The sequence below is a fragment of the Tachysurus vachellii genome, chromosome 3 (assembly GCF_030014155.1).
Source record: "Tachysurus vachellii isolate PV-2020 chromosome 3, HZAU_Pvac_v1, whole genome shotgun sequence".
Taxonomy (NCBI): Eukaryota; Metazoa; Chordata; class Actinopteri; order Siluriformes; family Bagridae; genus Tachysurus; species Tachysurus vachellii.
Genome location: NC_083462.1, coordinates 14,448,696 through 14,460,811, shown reverse-complemented (window position 1 = coordinate 14,460,811; position 12,116 = coordinate 14,448,696). Strand labels below are relative to the sequence as shown.

The following is a 12,116-nucleotide window of genomic DNA, read 5'->3' as shown; positions in this document are numbered from 1 at the left end:
TGCAAATATCACACACACCAGCATTATGTAAATATCACACACACCATTGTGATGCAAATATCACACACACCAGCATTATGTAAATATCACAAACACCATTGTGATGTAAATATCACACACACCATTGTGATGTAAATATCACACACAACAGCATGATGTAAATATCACACACACCATTGTGATGTAAATATCACACACAACAGCGTGATGTAAATATCACACACACACCGGCGTGATGTAACTATCACACACAACAGTGTGATGCTCATGATGTGTGTTATAAACCGAAGGCTGAGGAAATATTCAAAAATGTCTTTTTTTCTCTTTATTTTCTGCCTCACAGATATTACAGTATTTATAGTAACATAGTTACTTGAACTCCAATTAGTTTTAAATAGAGAAAAAAGAACTTTTGCTGGGAAAAAATGCTTTTTACAAATGCAAATGTTCAAAACGGAACTTGTTACTAAGTTCCTGGGAAAGTTCTCGACATTCAGTAGACATTTAAACCACATATTACCATCAGGTAGATGCTACAGGAGTGTTAATACCAGAGCATTAAAACAGTTTCTACCCTCAGGCCATCAGAATTGTGACTGACACCCATCTGCTGCCTGGGATTACAAACTACCTCTGTATTTGCTGCACACACATACATCCATCTCAATGCAAATAAACATCATGCAGTGGAGTCATTCAGATTCCTGGGACCCATAATCTCCCAGGACCTGAAGTGAGACATTCACATAGACTCCATTGTGAAAAAGGCAAAGCAGAGGTTGTACTTCCTTTGCCAGCTGAGGTAGTTCAACCTGCCACAGGATCTGCTAAAACAGTTCTATACTGCCATCATCGAATCCATCCTCTGCACCTCAATTACTGTTTGGTTCAGCTCAGCTACCAAATCTGACCTTAGAAGACTACAGAGGGTAGTCCGGACTGCTGAGCGAACCATTGGCACAACCGTCCCCACTCTCCAAGATCTGTACTTCTCCAGAGTGAGCAAAAGGGCAAAGACAATCACTCTGGACCCCTCACATCCAGCACACTAACTCTTTGAACTGTTGCCATCTGGTCGATACTACAGAGCCCTGAGCACCAGAACCACCAGACATAGGAACAGTTTCTTCCCTCAGGCAATCCATCTGATGAACAATTAACACACATGGAACACACAACACTATTCTTACACATTATTTACTTAAAACACATACTATGTATACTTCATTGCACATTTCACACTTGCACATTTGTACATACAAATTGTCTATATTTGTATATGTATATTTCAATTGCACATTTCACACCTGTACATGTGTACATACAATTTTGTCTATATTGTATATGTCATTCTGTTACACTGTGGAGCTTCTGTCACTAAAACAAATTCCTCACATGTGAAAACAATGCCTGGCAATAAAGCTCTTTCTGATTTTGATTCTGATCATAACCATCTTCCTCTACCGGACTTGGCACATGCATGTTGTCTGTGTTACACTTGACATCTTTCTTATGTCCTTAATTTCTGTTCTAAATAAACAATTTCATTGTATGGTGTAACAAATTATTTCCTGTAGATACGGCAATAAACTGCTGAATCTTGAATCTGTTACTCATATTGTTTTTAAGCTTAATTTAAAATTTGGAAATTAATCGTCTTTTCCTATCAGCACATATCATGCATGTAGGTTGTGACAATCACAGTCATTACTGCTCTGTTTCTCCCCGTCTGAACTGTCACCTACTGTATATGGACTGATGAGGACACTCAAATTGCTAATGTTTTATTGCTAAATAAATATGTGGCTGGTTACCTATTTATTTGTCATCGATTATTTCATTCATTATAACACTTGTTTCTCATGTTAGGTCGGGGGAAAAAAGGTTTTAACTTTAATGAATCACCTGGATACCCTCATGCATCTTCCCTATCCTGACTCTCCTAGCCTGTGCCTCAGTGGGCCTTACACAGCTGAGTAGTTTCTCTTAATAATCTGCCTCTGTCTTCTGTGAGCTTGCTACTTTTGGCACTCCTTCGATGTCTTCATGCTATCTTCTGTCTAAAAGTAAAAGTCTGCCACCCGAGGCATGGATGCCGTTTCATTTTCATGGATGCTGTTTCCATTTCAGGATGCCGATGGCACGCTCCACAACTGCGCGGGCACGAGAGTGGACCTCGTTATAATGAGTTTCCTCTGCGCTCTGCGGGTTTAAAAATGGGGTGAGGAGCCAGCGTCTCAGGGGTAGCCACTGTCGCCTGCAGGTTATAATTATATTAAAAGCAACATTGTTATAATTATATTAAAAACAATATTGTTACAGTTTCTACTTTTTAATATTGTTAAACTCACCAAGAAGCCAGCCATCACGTACTGCGCCTGCATTTAGACTGTTCCCTACACTGCTATGTGTCAAGTTAAAGGAATCATGTGTTGAACCAGACCAGCGTGCCACAATGTTTGTGAGGGTCATGTTGGAGTCACATGTGATTTGCACATTAATAGAATGCACATGCTTTCTATTAACATAAGCAAATTCATTTTCAGATGTGAACTTATAGCAACATGAGCGCAGTCAATTGCGCCGATTACATTTGGGAAACCAGACATTGCTGCAAATTGCATTATAATTTCGGCCTGTTCTCACACAGTGTAGGGGAACCTGGTGTATCGACTACCCATATTAAGTATACCATTCAAAACGACAGATATTATGGCACTCAGGGACGGCTGTGATATACCAGACCTATAGGATGAGATGATAGATTCCAATAGAATTATTTCATATACAAAAAGGTCTTAGAGACAAAGTTGAGGATTACTTATAGTTTTTTTAAATAAATAATTTACCTGTCTGCCAATTCGCGCTGGAAACAGCCGGTTGCCAAGAACCCCAGAGTGGTAAGGACTTGTATTTGGACTGGGATGGCATGGTTCCGGCGTGTTGCCCTCTCTAATACCCAATTCAGCACATAGATCTAAGAGCACAGCTCTAGGGAATCTAAATCGGCTTATTAGCCAGTCATCATAATGGGCCAGGACATCATCATGGTCACTGAAAACTCGTTCTCTCCTTATTCTGCCATTGGCGTAATCCTCCAACAGTGCCAGCAGTGCCATCATGAAGCATTACATCACTATAGCTCACTACGCAAGTTGCGTAGGGCCCCGCAAATTTACGCAAGGCCCCGCCTCCCCCTGCCTCATTTTACAGCGCGTGTTAATGTTTACTGTGTAGATGACAATATGAAGCGGAGCTATCCATCTGGCCATGAAAAGAGAAAAAAGAAACAAAATGAGAGTAAAATGTGAGAACAGCAATCAGGTAAACTTGTGTTCTCTTCAAGTTTGATGTCAGCAAGAGCAAATAACAGTAAAGTTAAGTTGATGTGATTCTGTCTCTAGTCTCTATCTGACTAGTTAAATTAGCTGTGCAGTGCTGCCAGTGCATCTCTTGGCCTGTCTGTCACACAACAATTTATTGCGTGAACATTAGCGTGAATAAACGCCCAAGGGCAACGGTGTTTATAAACGGAAGCTCGATAACCGCGCTGCGCGTGAACATGCGTTCATATGCACGTGCAATCGTGCACGAAATGACACGCGCTTTCGAGCAGCAGCATCTGTGTGGGGACCAGTACAAAAAGTAGCGTGATAGCACTCCTAAATGACAATGTTTATAGTCTCTTAATCAATGTTCACTTTCTTCCAGACAGTCCAAATAGACTGGTGTCAACAATGCTGAAAATGCCCAGACTGTAGAGGGAACCAAAGTTAATCCCCAAATCCAAAGCTGTGTTCTCTCTCTCTCTCTCTCTCTCTCTCTCTCTCTGTATATATATATATATATATATATATATATATATATATATATATATATATATATATATATATATATATTTATATCTATATATATATATATTATTTTGTTATATTATATATATATATATATATATATATATATATATATATATATATATATATATATATATACATACATACCGAGAGATGGAGCAAACTATTTTAAAAGGAGGGAGGTTTTTAAAAGTGTGAATGTGTGGCAAATGGTTTACATGGCTCATGGGTCAGGTAGGAGGGCCCCTTAGCAGAATTTTGCTTAGGGCCCCCGGGAGGTCAGGATCAGCTTTGCATTACATACCCGGGTCACCGGAGGATTTATATGTTTCTAGCAATTAGAATGATCTTTAACACCTTGATAAAATCACAGAATTAATTTGTGGGCAAAAATTTAAGACGAAAATGTTATAGTGAACACATGCTTCTTCATGACGGTTTTGTAATGAACACCGTAATAGTTAGGATGATGAGTAGCGATTGCGAGTAGCGATGATGAGTAGCGATTGCGCTTCATGACTGTATTTGCAGTCTTTGACATTTTATGATATATATTCTGTATCACATGTAGTCACACCATCTCCTCCTGCTCCTGTTGTGGACAATGTGACTGTAAGGCAGCGCTGATTATTATTATTATTTTTTTGAACACATTTTGAATTATGTTTGGATTTTACTAGATGTATATATCCTAAAACAATCGGCACAAATAACACTGTTGGATTTAATCTTCATGATAATGTGGATATAACGTATGAAATGGAGTGAAAATTAAATGTCATTAATTCTTATAATTGTTCTTCTCGCATTTATTTTCTACAATCTAACTTCAGTTCACGACCTCACCATCTGTGTCGCCAATTCCCTTTGTCTCCAGAATGTGCATACGCACGTCTCTTGCTTAAAGGTGCGCAAGGTCTCCCGTCAAGTTTGTTTTTTATAGATCACAACCTTTGCATGGGAACTGGCGTACGTACGTTTCCAGCCCCATTTTGTGCGTACGCATGCTTTATAAATGAGACCCCTGGTCTTTGGCAGGAGCATACGCTGTAGAATCCAGCTGTCCGTATACAGCAGCATCCAAATATCAGTGTCCACAGGAGGAAACAAGGTGAACTTTATGCACCTTTTGAAAGGTACAGCTTTATATTGGACTGACTGATCCTGCATGTATAATGTGCTCTGGCAGTAGAGACATCATACACCTCCAAGGCATTGAAACTGAATCTACTGAATTTCTTTTTATCAAGAACTCCTCCTCTTGTTTGGAAAGCCTCACTGTGTTTGGTGGGAGGAACTTGACTGGGCCTGATAATGAGCCCTGATCTTAACCCTACTGTACTGAACTATGCTGAACTGGAATCAGTTGTACATAATACAAATGTACACAGATATATTCATTTAGGAAGCACCAGAAACCTACTTAGCATTGAACAATTAGTTCTGAAGATGCCGTGTTGTAAATCTTCTTACCAAGTTTCATTTAAAAATTCATAAACATAGTCTGAATACTGCGTAACTCTCTCTAAATATTCACCTAACTTGTGAATTTAAATCATTAATCTCTAAATACAACTCTATGTGCCTGATAACACGACTGATAATGTGTGACACCTTGCAGTTTTTTTTACAAACTTCATCCTCTGCTTGTCCACTAATGAAGGATTTTTCTGTCCTTCAACTGTTAAAAATGTGTGTGTGTATATATATATATATATATATATGTATATATATATATAAAATGTATCTGTATATATTTATTTCCTAACATTTATTGTTATGTGTAGAATAATATTTTAGATAGTAATTTCAAATTGTCTAGCCAGACTATCAGACTAATAATATAAGAAGAACTCAGTAGTAAATTGAGTAACTTTAATAATGTTGTGGGATGGTTTCACCACTGTTTAATAAATCACAAGCCCACTGTCTGTACATCGTGAACCACAAATTCTCCCTATTTTGAGAACCAGGGCTCTTCAGACTCTTTGTTGTCACTCCACTGTCACACTGGCATTACATCAGAGCATCAAACTTTGGTTCTGAGCATTGCTCGTTATTAAAAATTGATGAAATTTAGTTTTAACCCAGTTTGCAGCCAGTGTCATAATAAAATGTTCTCAAAAGTTTTCTCTCCCTTAACTGTACCTTCATTTATACAGTATATGATGCTTGCTTACAAATCCAAAAACAGACCAGCTCCTTCTTACCTCAAAGCTCTCATCACTCCTCACACTGCAGCTCACTCCATCAGATCTACCAGCACTGCTCCACTGGTCCCACCATCTCTCAGGGTAAGAGGAAGATATACAACAAGACTCTTCTCTCTTCTGGCACAGAGGTGGTGGAAGGAACTTCTCCTAGATGTCCGAACAGCTGAGCCACTATCTATCTTCAGACGACGGTGAAGACCTACCTCTCCCTGAAACACTTCAACTAGTGCTTATTTTATGTGTTTGTGTTATATGTCTGAAACCCAGTGAACCAGTGTTAATGTATTCATTTATTTTAATTTGGTAATGTATTCCTGTTTTTCATGATGACTGTTTCTTTATTTCTGAAAACTAAGACCTTCACCTTTTGCTTGTGGCCTTTAGACTTTCAAAGACTAGGAAATCTAGCAGGTTTGGAATCTTTGGAAAATCGTTTTTTTTTTGGCTTCATAAACCAAGAAATAGGTCCTGTGTTGAGTGCTCCTGCCACCTTGTGGATAAATCTTAGAGACTGAATACAGTCTTAGGAGGAAATATCTGCACTCCCCTCTCTCTGCTTTCCACAGCACATAACTCTGTGACTTAGTTCATCTACAAGGGAAGATTAATCATTCACTGAACTCAATAAATGCTGTTTTAAAGATAGCAGAAGTCTTCTTACATTGAAACCACTGCTTTTATCTCGTAAAATAGAACAATATTCTACGTTAGTTTGGTGAACCTCTGAAACCGTGTGCTGAGACACGACAGAAACAAACTGTCTAACACTGCAGTATGCAATGTGACACATATTTTATCTTCCATAATCAATAACTTTTCTTTCAAAGGAGGATTCAGTATGACACACACTTTTTAATACACAGTGGTGGCTCAAGTGGGTTGTTGATTGGAGGATCAGGGTTCAAGCCCCAGCACTGCCAGGCTGCCACTGCTGGGCCCTTGAGCAAGGCCCTCAACCTTCCCTGCTCCGGGGGTGCTGTATCAAAGCTGCCCCTTCCCTCTGACACCAACCTTCTCAGTTGGGGTATGTGAAGAAAAGAATTCCACTGTGCTGTAATGTATATGTGGCGATAATAAAGGCTTCTATGCCCCCCCCCCTTCTTCTGCAATAGGGTTTAAATCAAACTGTTTCAAGAAAAACAAACACAAATTTGATATGTTTCTAAATCAAGACTACATGGGTTTTTACCACCACATGGGTGTACACAGGTTTTTTTTTCTCTTAATATTATTAAAGCTATGTATAGAACAGTGTTGGGACTGTGTTCCTTCCATTTAAGATGGGAGTTAATTTCGAACATTATCCATCTGTTTTCTATAGCACTTATACCACAGAGAGTCAGAAGGAACCCGGAGCATACGCATGTCTTTATAGTTCACATTGTACTTCTGAATAATATGAAGAAATGTTCAATGCTGATAACTCATTAACCCATTACCTAAAAATCAAATAAAATGTGTTAGTAGTGGGTTAAGTAGGTTGTGTGTTATACTAACCTGCCTACACACAGTTGTATATAAAAGTGTGCCTTATACCCTGACAAAAAAATTCAACAGCATAAAAAAGCTCTGTCTTCACCCTCAGGAAGGGGTAAAAGAGGGAAACTATGTAGTTGTCCCTGGCCTCCGCCCTATAACAACGACTGGTCACTGAGCAACCTTGTGTTTGCATGGAAACCAATAACAGTGCCTGGCCACAATGTGCTGAGCAGGGAGGGACGCGTAAAAAAATCTCAAAACAAAGTTATGGAAAAAAACAAGATGTGCATTGAAAAAAAAAATCCTTCAATTACATGTTCATTTGTTAGCATTTATCCTCAAAATAAACAGTGACTAATCAGTGGTTTAATCCAGTTACTTGTATTAATTTAGGCACCAATGCGTATACAGCGCTGACCTAAAATCTATAGTGTCATGTGTCGTTTAGATTCTAGAACATTCTGAAGAGTCTGCACATGGGTGTGAGGGCGAAGTTTAACACCAGCACACAGTGCAGTCAGCACAGGCAGATCCAGTTAACAAAAGGAAAAAAAAATCTTATTTCGTAATTCTGTATTTTTTTTAGTACCTTTTCCCCAAATCTAAGACTGTAGATTTATATTTTCCATAATACAAACATTTGCACATCTAGGCATCTTAAAGACTTTTAAAGACTTCTTAAAGACAAACGAATGAATCCTGTATTGGGAATCGCACTCCACAGACCTTGAAATCGCTGAAAAGTTGTTGAAAGCTATAAAGTAAAGTATGCAGGGCAAAGTGTAGGATGTTATAAAACGCCATGCCCACATTCCCAGTGGACTTTTACCTCTAATCCTGTGCATCGAGAGATAACGGCGAACAAGTTTGTCAATATCCTCATTTTCTCCTTTTCTCTCTCACTTTTATTAACACATTCATACAATACAATTTTCTTTTCCAGTTTTAAAGACAATCTACACTTAAAGGACAACATCATACGTACAGCACAAAAGTGTAAAAACTCCCTGTTGCTAATCTTTTCATTTTCGGGCTCCAGTCTTCTTCAAGTGTAATTGATAACACTGTTCGCAGGCGATGGACAGACCGACCACTAAAGAAACAAACTCCTCAAAGCTCACTTCTCCATCTCGGTTTGTGTCCAGGTCCCTCATGATCTTGTCCACGGTCCCAGGGTCTTTTTGAGACTGTGGGCAAGAAGTGTGAGGAGAACATATGAGAAGAAGAAGCCAAACAAAATCCAACCAGATGGCCATCATAACTGAAGTCTCTGTATGAAGATGTGTCACAAGGTAATCATAGAGGAACTTAAAACAAAAAGCTGTACCTCACACAGTCATAATACTAAATATAGTCTTCATTTGGTATATTCATAGATGACAGATGCTCATTACCCTGAGGAAGTTGGAGAGCTCGTTTTCCATCAGTTCCCTGAGCTCACGCCGGCTCAGAGTGTTGGTGTTCCCCTCTTTTGATGCGTAGCGGTGGAACACCAAAATCATGGACTCCATAGCTTTTTCAAGGTCTGAAGGCATGGTTGTGGTGGTTTCCTGTGTGTGTGAGTAAGTGAGAGAGAGAGAGAGAGAGAGAGAGAGAGAGAGAGAGAGAGACAGAGGCGGAGACAAAGACAGAAAAAAAGCAAAATTACTAAAAAACTACCATAACACACTCCGTATACAGTTATCTAGCCACTGCCCAGCCTGAGTTTCTGGAAACCTCATTCAGGAAGGAAGGAATGACGGAAGAAAGAAAGAAAGAAAGACCATTCCCCAACTGATGAATGACTGTGTGAAAAAAGGGTGTGGAGTTCAACCCCTGGAAATCAAGCAGGAGGAATGTTGTGGGAGAGAAGTTGGAGACACCGCAGTGTTTATATAAAATACATATTTGGTTAATTATTTTTTAAAAGAATGATACTTAAGATATAATAATCCTTGCCAACATTAGATGATGTACTGTAGGAGACCAGCTTTATGGGCCTAAAAATGATGGGGGGTGTTGGGGGGTGATGGGGTAAAGAGAAAGTGGAAAACAGACAACATAAACCAGGATAGAGATGGAAAGAGATACAGAGAGTACATTCTGCATACACTGTTTTATCCAAAATATCCAAACTTTAAATAAACTGACACAAAGGCTCCCATTCACAATCGCAACTGGACAAATAATAAATAATTATTTGGAATAAAAAAACTGCTCAGGGCTTCTAACCATTGCAAAACTGCTCAGATATAAACAGAATTCAGTCACAAATTCATCAGTGTGTGACTTTTACACTGCTGTGGATTCATGAAAAGATGAGAGCCAAATTATACTCCAAGGCTAAAAACAGCTAACAGCAGAAAGAACACTCAGTATAAAAATTACTAGCTGTTTTATTAATCGTCTACACAGATAAACCATTCATAGCTCATAGTGGCAGTATACAGCCTTACCAATCAGGAGTGTGAAGAAAAGAAGAGAACAGCAGAGGCGTGAGGGAGAAGTGCAGACTGTAGGACTGTGGGCTTGTGAATTTATAGACGGACTCCGCCCTTCAGTAGGAGTCATGAGAGTGAAGCAATGCTATGATGATAACTACACATGACTATCCACTCAAATTCAAGCCTGTAAAGCTTTAGTCATGAAAGTCAGAATTGTGTAAAAGTGTGACAGAGTTTGATAACTGTGCAGAATTAATCATGAAAGAAGAACCTGTGTGAAAGCATCGTTAGATTATTAAATGATTGTGAAAATTCAAATGAAAATTGAGATGAATTCAAAAAGAGTTTTGAATGAAATTGAATAAAAACAAACATGTTGTGTATGATGTTGTGTGTTGTGCTTCATACCATACTCCTACTTGTGAGTTTTATTTGTTTGACATAAATAAAATATATTATCTGAATATATATAACCTACAGTTAATGCTTCTCGAAAATATTCCCCTTAGTGATTAAATTGTTTGAATATTTTATAAGTGACTCTTTATGTATAAAAATAAATAATTTATATGTCCTTAGATTTATTTTTTTTGTAAATTATTGTTTTTTTTTTTTTTATATAATCAGTTTCTTCCATTTTTCAACACTCATTTACAGCAACTCTTCCCATTTAAATAGATAACATTGGTGAACAGCTACGTTCAGGTCACATCACAGATTTTCAGTTGGATTGAGGTCTGGACCTTGAATTCTTCCATTCCCAAACACCAATTTTCTTTTTTATTCCTCTGGAGTTTTTGATCTGTGCTTTGGCTTATTTTTCCGTTGAGATGTAAATTTTTGCTGTACATGCAAATTTCAGGCTAACTGGAAAAAGTTCTCAAGGATTTGCTTGTATTTGTTTCTGTGGTGGCAACAAGATTTTTGAGCTCCTCCTGCTGAGAAGCTCCTCCTCTGCCTTGTGTAGGAGCTGGGTTACCTGGGTGTTGGGCTGTATTTGGTATATGCTAAACATTTTGCTTTTGGAGTAAATGACTCAAAATCTTTTTTCCAGATTTTTTTTTAATCCTTTTTTCAGATTTCTGTCGCAAGTTCCAGTCGTGCATTTCTGTTAGCTTTTTTCAGAAGTGGCTTCCTGCTGGTCACTTTCTTCTCAAGGCCAAATCTGTGAAGATCTTTATCGGCAGTTCCTTGGTCTTTACGGCAGCAGAATGTAATTTACCCCGACAAAAATGAAAATGTTGAGTGATTTATTAAATAAATGTAGAGAGTCTCTTTAAAATGAGCAGAAAAAATCTCATTGTAATATATTTATATTTAATGTTGCAATGGGGGGGCACGGTGGCTTAGTGGTTAGCACGTTTGCCTCACACCTCCAGGGTCGGGGTTCGATTCCCGCCTCCACCTTGTGTGTGTGGAGTTTGCATGTTCTCCCCGTGCCTCGGGGGTTTCCTCCGGGTACTTCGGTTTCCTCCCCCGGTCCAAAGACATGCATGGTAGGTTGATTGGCATCTCTGGAAAATTGTCCCTAGTGTGTGATTGCGTGAGTGAATGAGAGAGTGTGTGTGCCCTGCGATGGGTTGGCACTCCGTCCAGGGTGTATCCTGCCTTGATGCCCGATGACGCCTGAGATAGGCACAGGCTCCCCGTGACCCGAGGTAGTTCGGATAAGCGGTAGAAGATGAATGAATGAATGTTGCAATGATAAATACTTGTGGTTTTTGTAATACTAATTTACAATAACGCTTTATTTTTATTCATTCATTTCATTCACTTTATTCATTATTGCTGCCTAGTTCTGGTTCCACACTGTCATGAATTCACTAAACACTGCTTGTGTTGTTGTTTTGATGCTCTACCCCTGGTTGGAGTTTCATCTCTTTGTGGTTCACTCTGCTAGTGATAGATCTTCATGGACAGCCCGTGACCCACGGGATTACTGTGGACAGAACCACTTGTAGACCATCACAGTCTTTAAACTGTCATTGTGTCGGTCATCTTTGTGCTCTGGTCTTCATCAGTGAACATTTAAAGACTTCATCAGGAAGGAATCGGTGTTAAGTCTGTAATGATCTCAGAAATGACTCTGACCTGTTAGTTCATCATGAGCTCTTGGTTACACAATTCCACCGGACTACAAACTTTTT

At 38.9% G+C, this 12,116-nt stretch overlaps 1 protein-coding gene across 1 annotated transcript; it reads right to left on the bottom strand.

Moving 5' to 3' along the window:
* Nucleotides 1-8,428: 8,428 nt before the first annotated feature.
* On the bottom strand, nucleotides 8,429-10,081 carry s100a10a (S100 calcium binding protein A10a). The gene is made up of 3 exons (XM_060864918.1): nucleotides 9,982-10,081; nucleotides 8,941-9,096; nucleotides 8,429-8,733 (listed from the first exon to the last, which is right to left on the bottom strand). The coding sequence occupies exons 2-3, from the start codon at nucleotides 9,079-9,081 to the stop codon at nucleotides 8,569-8,571; spliced, it is 306 nt and encodes a 101-aa protein (XP_060720901.1). The 5' UTR covers nucleotides 9,082-9,096; nucleotides 9,982-10,081; the 3' UTR covers nucleotides 8,429-8,568.
* Between the last annotated feature and the right edge of the window lie 2,035 nt (nucleotides 10,082-12,116).